Source organism: Lepisma saccharinum, chromosome 21 (assembly GCF_977018435.1).
Source record: "Lepisma saccharinum chromosome 21, izLepSacc3.1, whole genome shotgun sequence".
NCBI classification, from domain to species: Eukaryota; Metazoa; Arthropoda; class Insecta; order Zygentoma; family Lepismatidae; genus Lepisma; species Lepisma saccharinum.
In genome coordinates, this window is record NC_139249.1 from 51,053,672 (window position 1) to 51,073,960 (window position 20,289).

The window sequence follows — 20,289 nt, forward strand, 5'->3', positions numbered from 1 at the left end:
ATGCAAGATTTTAGATGAAGTATGTTCGTACCTCTTGAATATTTGCTATAATGGTTATTTCTTACTATAACCCTGGAATTCTATTGAGAAACTCATATTAATATAGAAGCTCCAAGACGGACTAGTGTCAGGATCAAACCATTACTATGTGGCAAACGTCCTCTCGACACTACCGTTCTCACATAACCTACGTGTGGAGACATCCTTAGAAGGAAGAACAAATTCGACCTCTAGTGTCCATGATATTCCCCTCGGTTTCCATAGAACGCCACAAATCGCGATTCTTTTCAAGAGAAATTCGTACAATTTTTTGGAATTGACAGATCTTACACCTTCAGCAACAGTACATAAGAGAAACTGTCTACTTATGAAAATGAGATTAACCTGTGGCTTATATGAAAGTTAGTCATTTACCCATTAATGATAGCGAAGTTAAATTAAAATTCATCGTTTGCTTCTACCTATTTATCTCCTGCACTCATATGCCCTTGACATATCTAATCCTGAACTACACTTTAGACACATGACCCAAACTGAACTGACGTTTCAAAAGTAAATTAACGTTCGAATGATAATTACCCTCAAAATTATTTTAAACACCCGAGAATACATAAGTTATAATAATTGTCCATTTAAATTACATTACCTATAATATTTACATTTATACAAAGCGAAGTTGCTAAAACTGATTAAAGAGTGACGATTGCTTTGATGACCTCACTAGGCTTCATCTTTGAGCAATCATACTCTCCCTATCGCATCTCATGAGATTTTCTTCTGACATGAGTACGATGCCAAACCAGTCGTACTCTGTACAAAAGAGACCATGCCCAAAGAAAACAAATACTAGAAGTTTTCCCCCAAATTTTTGTTCTGATATGTTTCCGAGGACACCTCTTTGTTTTTCTTTTCTTAATATGGCTAGGATGTAAGGGCACTCTCCCTCCCGCAACTGTTCGACTGACTCCAGAAGTTTTCTTGACCTGAGTTTCCCCTGGTGATTTCATTTTAACTCTGATGCGCCTCTTGGACCTGACTGAATAACCAGTTCCTAATTTCATCGAAAAAACGACAAATATCATACTGGCCTTTCTTTTGCCCATGGTGACATGCCTTGGACCACACCAACTGCAACTTCTGAGTTCGACTACATAATTCCCCACAACAGTCTGCGGTGAATAACCAGATATTGGTTTGACTACATTGAGTACCGAATGATCTTGATCTAAGGACATTTCAGGTAAATAATTACCAGTTTCAGACAATACAGAGTTATTCTGAGCAGTTTTTGTATCAGTGGGTGTGTGACGAAGATTCAACTTGCTTACTGAACACCCTGTATCACTTTGCACCGTGCGAACAAGCTTACCCCACGAAGACGAACCCAGAGAACAACATTCTTCGGAACAAATACCTGATGAAGAAACTTGCAAGTTTGGTTTTGGGATAGAAGTAACCTCCCTGTGGAAGTTGACAGAGAAAGGCTCATCCCTGTTACCTGACGCCCCAAGAGAACCCTCCTTGCCTACAATATGTTTTCCATCATTTCCCTCGTAATGTTTTCGTTCTAACGCTACGTTCTGGTTAAGTTCGCTGGTACACTGTGCACCCCTTTCTGACCCGGAAGTCCGAGTGCCAGTGCAGTAGTCATATTCGACCGAACGTGAAATACACAAGCAATCTGTAACCGCAGGAGAAGTAACAGCATCATTCGAATGTTCACAAGTTTCATGAACACCCTGTACTTCCGAATCCAACCTACGTGCCCTGCTCATACATTCGACCCTATACTGAGAAACTGACAGAGTGAGATCTTGAAGACCCTCACTCGTCTTAACAATGTCTTTCTGCAAGTCCAGAATACATTTGTTGGTGTCATTTATATTAGATTGTAGTCCATCCACCAAACTGCTTGCATGAGCTGTAAGTTCTGACTTCAACGAATCAGCGTTTTCCCTGTTTCTCTCATCACACTGCTTGATGAAAGCAAACAAGGATTCAATTGTAACAGGCTCTTGTTCTGTTCCCATTTTTTTTTTTGTTCAAACTTATTATTCAAATTTATTGTTCAGATTTAATTGTTCCCAACCGCGACCACTAAACCATTGAGTCTACATGATCTTTTTGTCAAATTTATTTGTTCAAACTTATTGTTCAAACTTATTTGTTCCCACAGCAACAACTAAACCCCTGAGTCTCGGTAATCTTTTACGATGGTCCCGGAACCCAATTAATGTCTCCGTAATCAGAGGCGAGGGCCACCTGCACCAATCACGTCATGAGAGCATCCAAACAATCCTCTCAACACCAAAATTACAGCAACTTCAAATTTATGTTTCAGATAGCTCCCACGAGTCCTACCTAGTAACGCCGGCAGCGCTGATTTGTTGTATACTGTGGAGAACAACTGACCTCGAAAGGGATTCCTTTTATGTGAACAATATAAGTTTACTTAATAAGATCAATATTCAAATAAGAATATGCCTGTCAGCCACCATATAATTCAGTCTTGGATATCAAATTCAGAGCTAATACAAATGTATGTGATGCAGTTTACATGTTTTATCCAGTCTACTTCCATACTGTTCAAACCTGTCTAACGGAATACCAAATTTTGTAGTAACCCAACAACCTGATCTTTCCCTAGCTGATTGCCAAACCAATAACCAGCATGAAATAATATGAGTTACGTTGGCAAGACACACAAAGTTCTTCCCTCTGAAAGAAAACACACAATATTAAGATATGTCAACATGCAATTATCACATACCGATTTTGTAAGCATATATAGAATGAAATAGGAGTTTCGAAATACTTAAACATTTATTCATATGAGAAATTACACCTCTCCCTGATCATTAACAGGAGCTGTTTATATTTTCACTTGCACTCAGCTCGTAACTGAATTTAGTACGAACAGCTGAATTAGAATTAAATATCTTCACCGTGCGTCTGATTTGGCAACATCGCCTCATTCAAGGTTATAATTCGTCAAGTTCAAATAATTAACCCAGATAATTTTACACAGACAATTTCAAGCAATTGCACATTTCTTACTAACCGTGCAAATTTCACTAATTCGTCTTTCTGCCGACTACATACCTGCATTACGACATGTGACCTTGAAATATTCAGACGCAATAAAATACCTTTTGTCTCTGATTACTACCCAGATTTAAAATTATAAGGACAAACACTTATTCAAGGTTCTCTGGATGTATTGTATCAGATCATGTTCAAATTATTAGAGAAAACTCCATTTTACATGTAACGGCATCGCCCGCCATTAGCTGTCAACCACGAGATACGGAACGCTAAATTTTCGATTTATTTTCCACACTAGATACACACGCTAGCATGCTTTATTCGAAACGTACTTTAGATAGATCTACCTTTGAAGTGTATAAATATGAGCTCATGAAAAGTGATTAAACTGCTGCAGCTTACCTCCTGAAACGGTGGGTCACGTGATCCTTTTCACACCCTACCTTTGTAATGGAACTGCCTAATCGCATCACCTTACTTCCATTCATTGCTCGATCCAACGGCCGATCTCCTGTTGTACAAAGTGCAGTACATTCCTTCACTGTCGAACACTTATCTTCCGTAAGTTAAACAATGAGGATTCCTTCCCACATGGTTCCGTTATTTTTCTCCTCCTTCACCTCTACACCGGCTTCCTCCTTTTTTTTCTCCCTCGTGTCTTTTATTTCTCCTTTTTACATCACGTTTTCCACGTGACACCAGAAGTTCTACTGAACATAATATTAAGTACAAATATTCATATATGTATGTATTAATTATCTGAATGTCATAAAGACTTAATTGATTATAGTTATTTTATTCAAGCACAATAATGGAGAATACTACGCTGTAAATTTTATAAGTTTTCGCCATCACTGCAAATTGTCCTTGCGTGCAGCCGCCGTCACAACAAAATGTCCTTGTGCATAGCGAAAGCAAACTGTTTTTGGCGGTAAATTTTATGACAATGAGATCTACAACAACAAGAGATTAAAACTTGTTACAAAGGTACTTGCAATACCATGACTTTGAATTTAACTTCGTAATGTACCGGTTTACGGACGTAAGTAAAATATTTAAATGTTCTCAGCATTCATTACATTCTTATAATATCATGATACCATATGACAATAACCGTCATAAGTATATACAGGGAAATATTCCATTATCTAAAACCCTTACATTAAAATTATAAAGGCGGTATTGAAAATAACTTTCAAGATATCAAACTCTCACGAAGAGGTGTAGGCCATGTGACATACAATTTGAAACAGTAGTTTAAAAACACCATGAAGGTATAATTTCATGTATTTGCCAGAAAATGCACTAAAATAAAAATGTGAATTTTGGGAAAAATAACGCCGAATAGTAAAAAATATGAAATACACCAATTTGGAAAAAGAATAATAAATCAAGGTCACTACCGATTAGGCATAAATAAAACAAGAATATCAGTAGTAATTTATTGCATTAGTAACAGTGAGTCCTAACCTAATTTTCGGCATAATCACCACCGTTGTTCTGTCATTTGTCGTAACATGGCACTAAATTTTGTCTGCCCATGGCATATGTGTCTGACAGCAAAGACTAGAACTATCTCTACCGCAGTGTAGCTGTCAAATCCTTGTCCTGCCAGAAACCTCTTCAGTTGAGGGAGACTGTATGAGAGCTGCAATCTTTAACCTAGAACTGTCCTAAAATGGCTGCATTGCGACTGTACCAGATTACAGCTACATGCCACTTCTTCTTGCACGCATGTGTGTGTCACTCTCCGGCCACTAGTGCTGTGTACAGGCACCATTGGAGCTTTTTTTAGTACGCCCCTCGTATATGAACTTTCAGAAGCTGTTATTAACAGAGTGTTCCTGTTTTAATGTTTCGTTAGCTAAATCAGGTACTTATACAATGCAATTCTATAAATTCCATGTATTAAATTTCTAATACCTACATACCTTTTTCGTCAGCAATATTGGTATAACTGCATGTTGTCAGTTTCACAGTACTTGTTTGTACTGCACTGAAGCAGAAATCCCATTGATAATGTAAGGAAATATGACACTTTATTTTGTACAATTCAATTGTTTCACTTATATGCAAGAGTTAAGTTGTTTGCTTCACAGAGATGAGAGAAGTAGCTTTATGCATAAAAAAATGAGTCCGCACTCATTGTTCTTGGCAAGCAGAGGGTTCCAAGCCTAAGTGGAAATATCAACATTGTCCTGGAAAAAGTCAGGGAATTTCATTTCTGCTTGTTTGTAGCCACCCTGACTTTGTTACTGGCCTTTGTAGAGCAATCTGAGGGATGGAAGATTATTGCAAGATAAGATTTCTCGAAGATGATTAGGTAGATTTGAGTTTGAAATTTTTACACAATTAACAATTTTTTGCAGGTTAGAATATATACCATAATATTTGTGTGACTTGTAGATGTATTTCAAGTCTGAGTATGTGAATGTAAATTAAGGACCTCAAATTAAATGTTTTAAATAATACTGTTTAATTAAATTAGAATTTGTGGATACATTGCAATCACACAGACACTTCATATTGTTACTATATTTGGGTGTGCATATCAGTGGCGCAACCACAGTGGGTCAGGGGCATTGCCCCCCCCCCCCAACCTTGAATGGAAATCAGTTCTAAGGAGGGCAAGGGGGCAAACATTGATGGCCAAAAGGCACCTGCAGATGGCACAGAGAGGCAATTGTACTCCTCGATTTCAAATTTTATGCAAATAAAAATACATTTCATAAAATTTTCTCACTCGCAATACCTTCTTTTCTTAGTCTCATCAAATTCAGAGCCATAGCTAGGGAGCGGCGGGAGTCGACCCTGGCCGCCCAACAAGTTAAATGATAAAAGTTGTAAAAGAGAGAATATCATGGCACCTCGTGAAATTATTTGCACCCTATTAAATCAATATTGTTTTCAATTTGCAAAAAAATGGATTAAAAATTTCCTTGTTCGCTTCACTCGCAATATGATTGTTTTCTGTAATGCATTGTAAATTACCAGAGAGAGAAATTAGACATGCATGAGGAAAAGGAGCATGCACATTTGAGAGACAATTTATATAATTTTTGCTGTTGGTTTGTTAATGAGGTGGATGAATTGATTATGTAATGAATATAAGTAATAGACATATGCTGTATATATATATATATATATATATATTAAAGAAACTTTGAATGCGTACACAATTTAGTGTTGGCATGTATTTTCTTATTCTACATCACTCCATTTTGAATATGTGTAAAACATATGTTGTACATGAAAGTTATACATGTTATATGTACGAAAAGAATAATATTTGGAATGCATTTATCATGCATGTTCTGCCATTCAAATATACAGTTTGTGTACTTGTTTTCCATTATTAATGAATGTGAAATTGAATGTTTTTTTTTAATGTTTAAAATCGTTTGTTGCAACACAAATGCTTTTAACACAGACTTCTACCTCCTTTTTGTGTAATTTACGAGGATGATAACATCTTTGACACTACCACCACTACTACTACTACTACTACTACTAATAATAATAATAATAATTGTCATAATAATGTCATTATTATTATTTGTACGTTTGTCCTGGTACTTGTCCCCCTCCAGGTAAAAATTTCTGGCTGCCCCTCTGGTGCATGTGTGTGGGTGTTGAGAGGCAGTAATATGCAAGGTTGAAATAGAGAAAACATCTCATTGTGGCCTTGATTTTTTTGAAAATTTGCCTTGTAAACCGGAAATTGTACTTGAATTTTATCATGGTCCTAGAGTAGCCACCCTGTACTAATCTCCTCCCTTATGGCTGTGATTGGAATGTGCCAACACTATACCGCATTTGTTAGAACCTGTCCCATTTCCCGCTCTAGCGAACGCTCGACAGTTTCGGTGCCAATGAGAAACGAGGAAAAAATCGTCTGCTGGGCAGCGAGGAGCGAATGGAAGCCAGAAGAGAGGCGCTTACGTAGACGCTGTTGCGACATTGCGTATTTTAATTGGCTGCCAGGCTTTGACTTTCCCCAGCACGGAGAAAAGCCAGCTATCAGCAAGCGCGGGAACCGAGACAGGTTGTAACAAACGCAGTATAAATATGTGCAACAATGTGTATACTTGATGCCAAACGACTGACATGTGCATCCAAGTAGGTGCCACGGCTGAAACGCGAAACCAAAAGTGCTGTGGGGCATCGACTGGAACTCGCCACCACTGGTGTAAACAAAATTTCCACTATGTGGATGGTAAGTCAATCAGACAGATTCAAGATATGTACAAAGACACAAATTTGTATCAGCGCTTTGACTTTTTTAGTTTTCTGATTAAGTTACATATGATCACTGATTTGATTTATCGAATATATACATTAATTTATTCCATTTATATTTATTCTTTATGTTCTTATAGTAGATTCTATTGTTTTTCATCTTTCCAATTTGCTTTGTTCTTATTTATATAGTTATTCACGTATATTGTGTTAATTTTTAATTTTGCACACCTGGTTCTGCCATCTATTCCACTTTGGCAAACTATTTACATTATTTGGTCCTATTGGGTACGTAACAACTTTCATTACAACCTCTTCTCAGAAATTTTGAGAAAAAATTTGTTGTATTTGTTTTATTGATATAATCACTCTTTTGACTGTTTATCTTCTCTTGTCTGATGATTTCAGTGAAAATATATCATCTGGAAGCACAACATTGGAGTGTGAAAGAGAAGCCAATTTTAGCACATGTATTAAAGATAGCAAATCTCTACCAGTATTCCCATATTCCAGTGCTCACTTCAAATCAGAAGATACAAGCTGTGAGAAAACTTTGGTGCTTGAACATGCCATACATGAAGTTGATGACATTTGTGAGAATGATTTGGATAATTTTGGTCCTGTGATATCACCAGATGCAAAACCTGATTCAATGAGAAATATAAATATGCCAGAGCAGTCAGTTGTCTCCAAATCAGAAGTCAAGGAAGAGGAAAATCCATTCAATTGGGAAGAAAATAAATTTAATGTAGGAGAAGAAAGCAAAATTTCATTTGTGAAAAGAGAATATGTGAAGATGGAGGAAGATGTGAAATATAATGATGAAGAAATCACAACTATTAAAACAGTAGAAAGAAACATAATAAATCTGACAGATGTGGATTTGAACTACCCAGTAAAGGATGAAGATACTAATTCCAGGTATTCGAAAATATCTACATTATAATTTTCTTTACTACTGTCAATAAGATTTTTCCAATGTTAGTAAAAGAGCATGTTGCAAAATTCTTTCACAGATTTAAGTCAAAATGGCACATAAAATGTAGAAGAGAGCAACTTGTGGTTGTTTTAATGGAAATTGGTAACTGCAATTTTGTACTATCTCAACATGGACTCTTTTGGTTGCCCACGAGGTATCTAGTTGACATTGAATTTCTCTTAATTGTTTTTCGTGGCCTGTCTTATGCTTATGTAGTAGTTGTGGTGTGTTTGTGTTTATATTGTGTTATAGTTGTGATGTGTTTGTGTGTGTCTTGTATAGTAGTTGTGCTGTCTAAAGTGTTTGTGTTCGTCTTGTATAGTAGTTCCTCCATTCATATTGGGGGTTAGGCGTAGAGCTGACAACTCTGCACTGAAAAAACTATGTCAAGAATCAGCAATATAAGGCCATGGATGTTCCCAAGGTAAAATATTCCGGAGGTAAAATAGTCCCCCGTTCGGATCTCCGGGTGGGGACTACTTTGGGAGGTCCCTGGACTAAGGGTAAGATCTACGTTAGGAATAAGGATATTAAATTAGGCACCTGGAATGTTCTGAGCCTTTACCGGCCTGGGGCATTTCAGTGTACAGTTAATGAGATAGTTAGGTATAAATTAGATGTAGTAGCTGTCCAGGAAGTTAGGTGGCCAGGAGAAGGGAATTGTAAAAAGAGACCTATAGGAAGGCCAAGACGAAGATGGAGGGACAACGTTGAGATGGACCTAAGAGAAATTGGTAGGGATGGAAAAGAGTATATAGATCTTGCTCAAGATAGGGAAAGATGGAAGGCCTGTGTTGCTGCAGCCATGAACCTTCGGGTTTAAGAAGGCTAGGGAGTTAGTTAGTTAGTTAGTTAGTCTTATGCTTCACTTCAGTTCTTCACTGTTAGACTACTGTCACCCTGGGATGCCACAGCTGGTCTGGTGACATTTCGCCTTACATCTGTTGGGTCTGCCAATGGGATGTCATGAAAGAGTGCACAGACTAAAATTTACAGCTTATTGCAAAGTATGCTTGAATGCAGTGGCACAACCACAGTGGAGTCAGGAGGGCATTGCATGTTTAATCTTAGGTGGAAATAAATTACAAGAAAACAGGTAAGGGGGGAGGCAAACATTCAAGTAAGAAGTAGGACTAACAATATCTAAGACTAGCCTGACAATATACGATATCAGGGTTGCTATGCGACTGGAAAACCGGGAAAAGTCAGGGAATTTGGTTAGTCAGGGAAAAGTGAGGAAATAGTCAGGGAATTTTGCATATTTTCTGGAATTTATGCCCATTTTTAGTGATTCCAGTCCCCCCAAAAGATTCAGTTCAGAAACTTGTTCCTCTCGTCATTATGACTTCTAGTCTGTTACCTACAAAATTATGGTTCCTTTGCATTTCGATTCTATATTTATTCACTCTCGGATCTAGGTTTTTGGATCCGTTCATTTTGCGACTCGTTCTTGTGAACCTGTTCAAGACTGGAATTTGGAGAGGCGTGAGATTTTTCCTTAGAGAACAAGCTACTCAAGATGAAACCTACGTACCAGTCATCCTCAGAATTTCCTGTGGAAAAAATGTTGCTTAAGCTTTGTGTGTGGTGAGGAAATTTCCTTTCTTCAAGAACACACCCGTTCGGAACCTGTTCTCCTTTGATACGTGAAGCGGAGCAGGTTGGTGTTCGGACAGTTCATTGTTTTTGGATCTGCAATAAAGCTTGAAGAGCAGAATTTCACGTAACTGGCTGTGGTTGACATCACACTGGATGGGTGTGAACGCCGAGTAAATACAAAGACACTGACTACTTCCTTCCCCCCGTGAACCCGTTCTGTGAATTTGATTCCTTCGTTTGTGACCCATTCTAAAGCAACCTGACCAACTAGTTCATTAGCTCGTCGTAGTTTTTACATTGCAGGGATGTGTTGCATCCGAGAAATTAGTGATTTTATGCAGTATCAGTGACGTCATTATTCGAATATGCACATGTTTTGTGCATGTAGAACGAATTTATTTTTTAAAAACTGGTGCGAAATAGAGGAATTAAATGTAGACTCGTTGTTAGGTTAGGAATGTTGATTTGATGCCGATAGTAATTTTACGTATTTTTCACGTGTAGAATGAAATTATGCTGAAAAGTGGTGAAAATGGGCCCAAGTTCCTTTTGTTTTATTACGATTTCATCATGCTACAAATGCAACATTTACATGGTTCGATTTCGATTTATGTCTTAACACATACTGCAGAGTTTAGCGATTACTTAAGATTTTGTCAATATATGCTTTTGTGGTTAGATTAGGAAGGTGAGGTTTGGTTGTCTTAGAATTAAAATAAATACCCTGAATGCACTCTACTAAGGTTCCGATTTATTTCTACATTCATTCCCACTAGTTTACGATACTTACTGTCGCTTGTCAACCGGAGAATAATAACTTTTTTGAATCCAAATAGTGCTAATTATTTTAAGGAAGGTTCAAATTTCGTGTCACAATGGTTGTCAAAATTCTATGATAATTAGTCTTCCTGCTAGGAAAATTTGAAAAAAAAAATCATAAAACATTCGGAATTATTACCTTTTAATAGACAGATTTCGATGTTTTCCGTAATATAAAATTGGTTCCAGCATGTGGAAAACTCAAATAATGAAGATATTTGATTCCAAAATATGGCCCGCATATATATTTTTTTTAGGTGTATGGTTGGTCACCGACCCCATTCACGTTCTGAATTTCCGAAATATGTACTATTTTCAATAAATTAAACTTATTGCATATTTTCTAAAGCTGCATGACCTAATTTTCTGTTGTTTCTCATTTGTATTGATATTTGGATTGATTTATTGTTTTAAGTCCACTTTATGCACAGTAAGGCTAATCGGGACTGGACCTATAGTTTAAAGTGGGATCCAAACCACTATGTGCCTCCACCAGGAATCGAACCCGGGACCCCTTGGTTACAAGGCGACGACGCTATCACTGCGCCATCAGGGAGGCCTTGTATTGATATAATAGAGGTTGTATACAGGTTACATTGTAAAGCTTTGATATATGCCACATTTTTTTTTATTAATTTTTTTTACACCGCCTTAATTGTAATGACTTGGTGAAAATGGGGAAGTACGGTAGTTATTTATTTTTTCATTGAATAGCATTATATTAATCACTTGGTAAATTTTCAGCTAATAACTGTGTATATTCATGATAATTAATGTGCCTGCATATTTAATTGAAAAATATGAGGTTCAAAGGCAAAAATCATGATGACAAACATGTCTGGAAAAATTTCATTTCTGGTCTGAAAAACCTGGAAAAGTCAGGGAATTCCATAATAAAAAAATCGTAGCTACCCTGGATATTCAAGATGAAAATAATGTTAGGGAAAACTGATGCCAAATATTGACTGTCGTCTTCAAATCATATGACTGTCTCATTTCATAGGACTATGTGCTTCATGAATTGCACCAGTCATTGAACGAAGACCAACTCTTACAGGAACAAGCTTTGAATTCTATGTACGCATTTTATCTTTCTCTTCATCATTTTTAATTACATATGTTATCTACTATTTCATAATCTACAATTTCTATGAGGGGCATACTATAATGATTTACACTTTATTTTTTTTCAGGTCCCATGGTCCACCATTGGAGAAGTGAGGACTGGCATATGAAGCTACGAGTCTAGTCTACCAATTGCAGGCAGCAGTGCCCAAAAAGGATTCCCGGTGTTCACACAGCAGCACGTTCTGTACATCATTGTCAGTGGACTATTGGACAACATGGAAAGCGACTATAATGGTCAGCTTTGAACAAGTTGGTTTCTATGGACAGAGGGTGTGACCACAGCAGAGATTTACAGATGATCGGTAGCAGTGTGTGGTGAACATGCACCTTCACGGAAAACCGTTTACACTTGGGTGGATGGTTGGAAAACAGGATGCACATCAACAGAAAAAGGGACAAGGGTCTCTGCTCACATTCACATGCTGCTGCCACTGCACCAATGTCAGGGAAACCCATCTGGTGCACACTTTCCCCATATTAAGGTGATCGTGCACGATTCGCTGCAGGGTGTTTCTGGACAGGCCATGGACACCTCCATTTCACAAAATGTGATGCACCTGTTCTCAAGAATGACTTACTCAACCTGTGTAATGTTTGTTGGTGTTGTCACAGTCACTTTCCTTCCAGAACTTGTCCCTTTTTCTGTTTACGGGCATCCTGTTTTCCAGCCTTCCACCCACATGTTCACCACACACTGCCACAAATCGTCTGTAAATCTCTGCTGTGGTCACACCCTCTCTCCATAGAAACCAACTTGTCCAACGCTGGCCATTATAGTCACTTTCCATGTTGTCCAATAGTCCGCTGACAATGATGTACGGAGTGTGCTGCTGTGTGAACACCAGGAATCCTTTTTGGACACTGCTGCCTGCAATCGGTAGACTAGACTCATAGCTTCATATGCCAGTCCTCACTTCTCAAGTGGTGAACCATGGGACCTGAAAAAAATAAAGTGTAAATCATTATAGTACGCCCCTCGTACATGTGTTGTTGAAAAGCCACTGACGCTTTTGGGTTGTAATGGCGTAATTTACTTTCAATGGAATCGTTGCAACAATGTTTGGTTGATTTGGGCTTGATGCAGGCATAGGTTGTATTATGGGTGGGATGAGGAGGATGAATTGAGGCGTTGGCCTCAATCTGTAATTTTTGTCCTTTCCAGAGGCGTCCCTGAAGGCCTATCCAACTTCACTCTCATCCCTGACACACCAGTGTGTGTGCCTTCTGTCTTCTCCACACAATTGACAAACCTAACAACACTGGGAGACCCATTGTGTCCAACTACATTTCCCCCACTGAACTAATATCTGCCTTCGTAGACTCCCACCTCTCTAATCTCTTCTCCAAGCCATGGCCTTCTTTTCTCCATGAAACCAACCACTACCTTGACATCATCTATAACCTACCACCCAATACAATCCTTACCACCATTGACATAACTCTCTCTCTACACAAACATTCCCCATGCCCATGCTCTCCATTCCACTGAATCATTTCTTAACAGCTGAAACAAACCACACAGTACCAGCACCCACTTCCTGATTCAACTAGCCAACCTTGTACTCGCCTGCAACAGCTTCCACTTTAGATACCAGCAGTACCTGTAAATACATTGCACAGCCATGGGCTCCAAATGCCCCCTCCTGTTCCAACTTCTTCATGGGCAGGTTGGAACATGAGTTCCTAGACTCCCAATCAAAGAGGCTACTTCTCTGGCTAAGGTTCATTGATGACATCCTTCTCCTCTGGACACATGGCGAACCCTCTCGCAACCTTCCTAAATCAACTCAACAACTTGACCACCCTCAGATTCACCTGATTCCACTCCATAGATGACCTTCCTATTGGTGAGCCCAACTTAAGAGTTCAGTATGGGGCTTATGGTGACAGTGTTGCCACATGGTGCACAGTAGAAGAAAACTCCAGCATGCATAGAGCGTCTGCTGCAGTTCACGCCGCAACAAAAGTTAGTGGTGGTCAACGGGTACTGTTCAATGGGGCTTTTCACTGCCAAACTTTTCCGCTAGAAGCACCACCCCTGTTGTGTCTCTAAATAATTTCGTTCGTCATTTGGTTGCCCTAAGCTTTACATTGGAATGCGATAGGATGGCTATTAAAACGTTATTTTCAACAAAGGTAAGAATTTCTAATGTAAATCGATAACAAAAATGCATTTAGCAAACCTTTAAGATTATGTAGCAAGTCATAAGTTTCCAAAAATTACATTCTCCTGAACCTAAGAGTTAATATATTAAAGCGCAATGGCAGGGTAACTCAGACGGGCTAAATATAGTATGATATGAACAAAGAGCACTAAAGTTGATGTAATTTTGGTCGTCCCTAGCTGCCATGGGTCTATAATAAAAATAATAATTTTTACACAACGCTTTTATGTTTCCTCTTGTTGCGACTTGTGAGTATGTGCAATTCAACGGCGGGAGTAGGAATCTGAGAAACTCCCCAAATTAGAAAGAGAAAATTTATTATGTGGAAAAGTGCATAATATTTATTATTATACACCATGCCCTATCCAATAACTTAATAATAACATATGTTTTCTTTGTATTAAGCAGACATTTTCCCCTCGTATTTTTGTCCTTTTTTGTTTTGCGGTACAACAATTTTAAAATTGAAGCATTCCACCGAATAACGCTGTATGACACACATCAGTGACTGCGAGAACAACGGATAAAACCCATTGTATGTTACTGGACGACAGTAGAAAAAACATAAAACCTTATGCAAACAGAGTATCAATCTTTGAGCAACATCCGACCTTATGGCTGGCCAGTTTGTAGCCTGTAGCCTCAGGACTGCAGCATGATTTCACTAGTAACTCAGCACATTTCCAAAAGTGCCATACAGCGTTATTCGGTTTGCTGTTTCAATTATAATTCCTGTAAATAAGAAAGCTTTAAACGTTGCAAGATATGAAACAGAATATAACACATTTTTTGTAATAACTACACTTCTCGATAAATGTGTATGTATAAAATAGAGAATCATATTTACTAGCCATGAGGAAAAGTATGGTATCACGTAAAAAGATGAGTAAGGTATTAATAACAACTATATTAAAAAAAAAAGTACAGTCGCGTGGAATTATTATGTATTACGAGGGTCACTATTTATATTTTGAGCCTAACAATGAACAAACAAAAATTTGGCATTGAAAACTGCTTTATTGTCTTTCGAAGTATTCTCCTTTATGGTCAATACACTTTTGCATTCGTTCGAACCATTTGTCAAAGCAGTTTTTCCAATCTTCTTGAGACACCTCCATAATATGGTTTTTGAACGCATCAACGGCGTCTTCCGCCGACGAAAATCATTGTCCATGCAATTTATTCTTGACATTTGGGAACAAGAAGAAGTCATTGGGTGCCAAATCAGGACTGTATGGCGGATGACCCATCAATTCAATTTTTTGACTGTTCATAAAGTCGGTTGTTAGATGAGATGTGTGACAGCTGGCATTGTCTTGATGAAGAATGATCTGAGGGCGTTTGTTTGTTTTCCGTATTTGACCGAAGACCTCTGGCAAACAAATTGTTGTGTACCATTCAGAGTTGATCGTTCTACGTTCCTCTAAAGGCACAGTTGCCACATGACCAGTTTTCCCGAAAAAACAGGCGACCATTTGTTTCGATGTGCTTTGAGCGTGAACAACTTTTGTTGGATTGGGTTCATCTTGAAACACGCATACAGTCAACTGCTGTTTATGTTCCGGCTCATATGCATATATCCATGATTCGTCACCTGTTACAATCTTATATAAGTCTTTTGAAGCACCACGATTGTATTTATTGAGCATTTGTTTGCACCAATTGACGCGAGCGTCTTTTTGAGTTTTTGTCAAATTGTGTGGGATCCAACGAGAACATACCTTTCTCACAGCTAAATGATCATGTAATATTTTATATATGCTGGTGGAACTAATGCCTATGGTTGCCTCAATCTCACAGTACGTCACATAACGATCTTGCAGTATTAGGTTTTGAACAGCATCAATGTTTTCTTGAACAACAACTGATTTTGGAGGACCTTCGCGAATTTCATCGGTGAGCGAATGGCGGCCACGATTAAATTCATTACACCAGCATTTCACAGTGGCAAAGGATGGGACTTCATCGCCAAATGTGGAAGTAAGTTGATCGATGCACTCTTGTCTTGATAATCCACGTTGAAAATCGTAAAAAACCATCGCACGAAAATGTTCACGAGTTAATTCAATTTTATTGTTGTCGAGCAATCTCCAAGGCAACATAAACAACACAAATGAAGCTATTGACAAAACATTTGAAGTACGTTATGTTTAATAATGCCAGACGATTCCGTGCAAACGTCAAATCGCGCCTAAATTCAATCAGTGTTGCCAAGGCTCAAAATATAAATAGTGACCCTCATATTCTTTTACCTGATTCACAAGAATAAAGCACTTAAATTGTGAAAATTCATAGTGGTTCGGATCTCACATAAAACCATAGGTCCAGTACCAATTAACATATCTTTGCATAAAAGAGGATTAAAACTCAATTAATCAATTACTAGAGGCGTGAAATAGATGAAGGAAGCTCTGTTGTATTTTGTGTGAACAATGATTACAGAAATAAAGAGACAGACATTGGAAATATTCAATCTAAAATGCTCTCGCTTTGTGTCCATCAGTTAACGTTATTGCCTTGCAAGCAACAAGTCCCAGATTAAATTTACTTAAGTATCTCATAAATCTATTCCCTATTTATGCATTTGCGTCAAACTGTACTATCTGGAAAAGAACTGCTCTATCATTTTATGTTCTTTTAATATAATGCTATCAATTCTTTTTATAATAGTCATCCTTTGGGAAGAGCAAGTGAACTGGGGGTCTTCCTGCTAGATCAGCCAATGTATACAATATGCCTGTTTTCGAAGAATTGCCCAAAATTTAGAAAGCGTGCACACAAATAATAAGCCACTTGACCCGACCCCAAGATGAAAGCCTATTCACTAACTTTTGCCTGGCCATTCCCCACCCCTTCCCTCTTCCCAACACGTGCTTGCAGTAAGTGGCAACAGGCAGAAGGCTGTTATTTTTAACTCCCCAAATTGTGGTTAACACAAGAAAGAAAAGCACCTTTTTTTTGAATGGTCTGAATTGTAAAAAAAGGTATAGACCATCAAATCCTTACATTTCCTCTGCTTTTTGCATATTTATTATTTTCTCTTCGAATGTTAATGACTTTTGTTTCTGACAGAAACACACTTGTTTTGGGGGTGGGGATCTCAAAAGTAAAAGCCCATAACAGCCCATACTGAACTCTTAACTTGGGCTCCTCTTTAGATGTGTTTGTCGACATCATGGGTAATCACCTAGAAACCTGCATACGGATCAAACCTACCAACCACCTCCAATATCTCCACTACTCCATCTCTCACCCCTTCCTCTCCAAAAGAAAAAGCCATCCCATTCTCGCTAGTCCTCAGAGGCCAAGGCCTCAATTCATCCCCCTCATCTTGATAAAACCTCATCTATTTCTTCTGTAAAAATGTGACTAGGCAGCAAAATATCTACTTCTGATTTCTGTTTTTGGTAAGTGTTTACTATCTCCTAATACATATATTTGACATGGTGACCACACTCCACCCCATATCTAACTGGTTGGATGATCTCCCACCATGGGTGAGTGAGTGAGTTGGATCAGGTGGGAGTGAGGCCAGTAGAAACGTACATACAGAATGTCCCAAAATAGTGTTTACACTCTTTGAAATATAATAATGGGAACACTAATAACACCAAGTATGAACTTTTTTGCTAGTCACATATCTTAAAGTTACAGATTTTCATTTGCAGCAGTAAGTTGTCTGCAATGCTGTAGAACAGATCAACAAAGAGCAAATATGGTTTCTGCAGGAAGGGAAGCACAGGAAGAGTCAATTTTATGTTTCATGTCATCCAATGACCATGGCTTTGTGGGGTACACATTATTATTCAGTTTCCCAGAGGTAGAAATCTAACAGTGTTAAATTGGGAAATCTGTGTTGTAGATACTTCTTACATTGCTCAAAAGAAAATTTGTTCTCCTATGCCACTTCGGGTATAGAAATACCTACTGCCTGGTGGGCTGTGATGGAACTAATATCAACAGAATACCTACACATGTTCACACACACGCCAGTGGTATGGGGGCATTTTGAAAAGTTTTGCCTCCTACGCAATAACATCAATAATATGCAAGCTACTTACCTGAACTATATGTCTTCTTAAAGTTTGGAATGTCCTCTACAAGGATGTCACTACTTTTCTACGTAGTCACCATCATTGTCCACACACAAATGCGAACATTGGACAAGTTGTTGCATCCTGTCGGCGAAGAAATCAGGTATCTTCTCCCGGCAACAGCGATGCACAGCTGCATGCACCTCGGCATCACAGGTGTAACAGTGTCCATCAAGTGCTCTTTCAGCCTCGGAAAAAGGAAAAAGTCACAAGGTGTGAGATCTGGGCTGTATGGCTGGTGGGGTAAAATCTCATGGAATTTGAGATTCTGCAATGCATCCTGTGTTTGGAGTGTGTGTGGGTGTGCATTGTCATATTGAGGAATTGCATCCTTGCGAGGCATAACTTGTAGTAATCGTGCACGGAGTTTTTCCAAAGTCTTCACATACCAATCGCAGTTTACAGTGGTTCCATGCTCCAAAAAGTCTTTGTGGACTATGCCTTCAATTGGTGAGTGGGTTCGTCCACCAAAGTTTTGCAGGGGAAGCACGAAAACTTTTGACAAATATTTATTTTCTCCTGAAATTTATACTTACTATTAAAAAAAAATATATCAATATCTTGATCTTCAGAAGAAACTATGCATGATTTACTTAGTAACAAGATGTTATTTTGTACGACCCTGACAAAATCTGAACATATAAGTAGAGGACAGTTCTGGCAACAGTACATTACTCACAGTCAGAATGGTTGCTAGAATCCTGTGCATGCCTTCAAAAGGAAGTGCTGCTTTCAAAGAAAAATATTGATGATGAAAACATTTTTGATTGTTTACCTACACTGAGCATGGTGGTAGAAGGAACAGGACTACAATGAAGTGGAGCACTTCACACAACTTCATCCTCTTCGAAAAGTACTTTCCACAACTCACACTGCACAACTGAATGAGAGATTCATTCAATGTTTTCCAAAGCAGAAGACGAGAAGCTTACTGATCTTTCCTCAGACAACATAGTGAAGTATATGTTTGTTTCTATCTGCGACAATGTCTTAATTTTGGATCCATCCATAATGAATAAGTATCCAGAGTTAAACAATAATAAGGCCTTACACATTATGCTTCCTTCTGCGACTTCATATCTTCGTGAAACTGGACTTTCGACCATGACGGTGATCAAGTCCAAATAAAAATCAAGAGTAAATATCCAGACTGAGATGATCCTTGTCATTTCCAAATACACCGTGTCCCAAAAGTCCGGTAACACTTTTATGAATTCATTATACAAAAACTACAAGTGATATAGCTTTCGTGTATATGTCATATGAAAGAGTATCTCAAATTGTTTTTTTAATGTACGAGTTCACAATGCCTCGATATGGGAACCATGTGTAATACAACATATGTCTACACGGTAATAAAATTCTTGCCATACTCTTTGGAGCATATCTCTGGCAAGAATTTGATTACCGTGTAGACATATGTTGTATTACACATGGTTCCCATATCGAGACATTGTGAACTCATACATTAAAAAAAACATTTGAGATACTCTTTCATATGACATATACACGAAAGCTATATCACTTGTAGTTTTTGTATAATGAATTAATAAAAGTGTTACCGGACTTTTGGGACACGGTGTATATACCCAGATTAGTTATAATGTGTGCCACCAAGCAAGCTCATACAACTCACTGACTCAGTTAAACATTGCCTGATAACCTGGTTTTCTTACTCTGTATTTATCTCTCAGCTTATGAACATTAAAGAAAATTGCATCATCTGTAGTTATCATTATGTTTTCATTACTTGTATGCGTACGCATACATTAACACATGAACAGATTTTGTGTTGTTTTTTTTATGGTCACATATGATGCATTTATCTATTATTGCTGATGGTAGGTGCATGGTGAATGCAGATTTTGCCATCTGAGGGGAACTGCGACAGCAAAAACTTTGAAAACCCCTGGTGAATATTAAAATGAATGTTCGGAATTATCTAATATTCTCTGAGGCATATATCGTTATTCAATATTCTTCACAGTACTTCATATTATAACTCTGTAGGAAAGTAGCATATGCTGGTTTTAACGAATGGGTAAACTACTACAAATTTTCACCTGCACAGGTAAATATAATATGGAGGTATGTGCTATGAAATAAAACACCATATTTTTTTTTATTTACTTATTCCGATCCTCTTCTACCGATTGGTGTCGAGGTTTTACAGAGAGCTCGCCATCTGTCACGATCTTCTGTCAACTTCCTTCCTTCACTC

At 38.1% G+C, this 20,289-nt stretch overlaps 1 protein-coding gene across 1 annotated transcript in view; it reads left to right on the top strand.

Moving 5' to 3' along the window:
- LOC146004183 (uncharacterized) overlaps positions 1 to 20,289 on the top strand; it is a 76,402-nt gene that overhangs the window by 32,650 nt on the left and 23,463 nt on the right. The window contains exon 3 of the mRNA XM_083142851.1: positions 7,693 to 8,205. Within this exon, the coding sequence (XP_082998977.1) occupies positions 7,693 to 8,205 (513 nt within the window). The remainder of the gene's footprint in view (positions 1 to 7,692; positions 8,206 to 20,289) is intronic.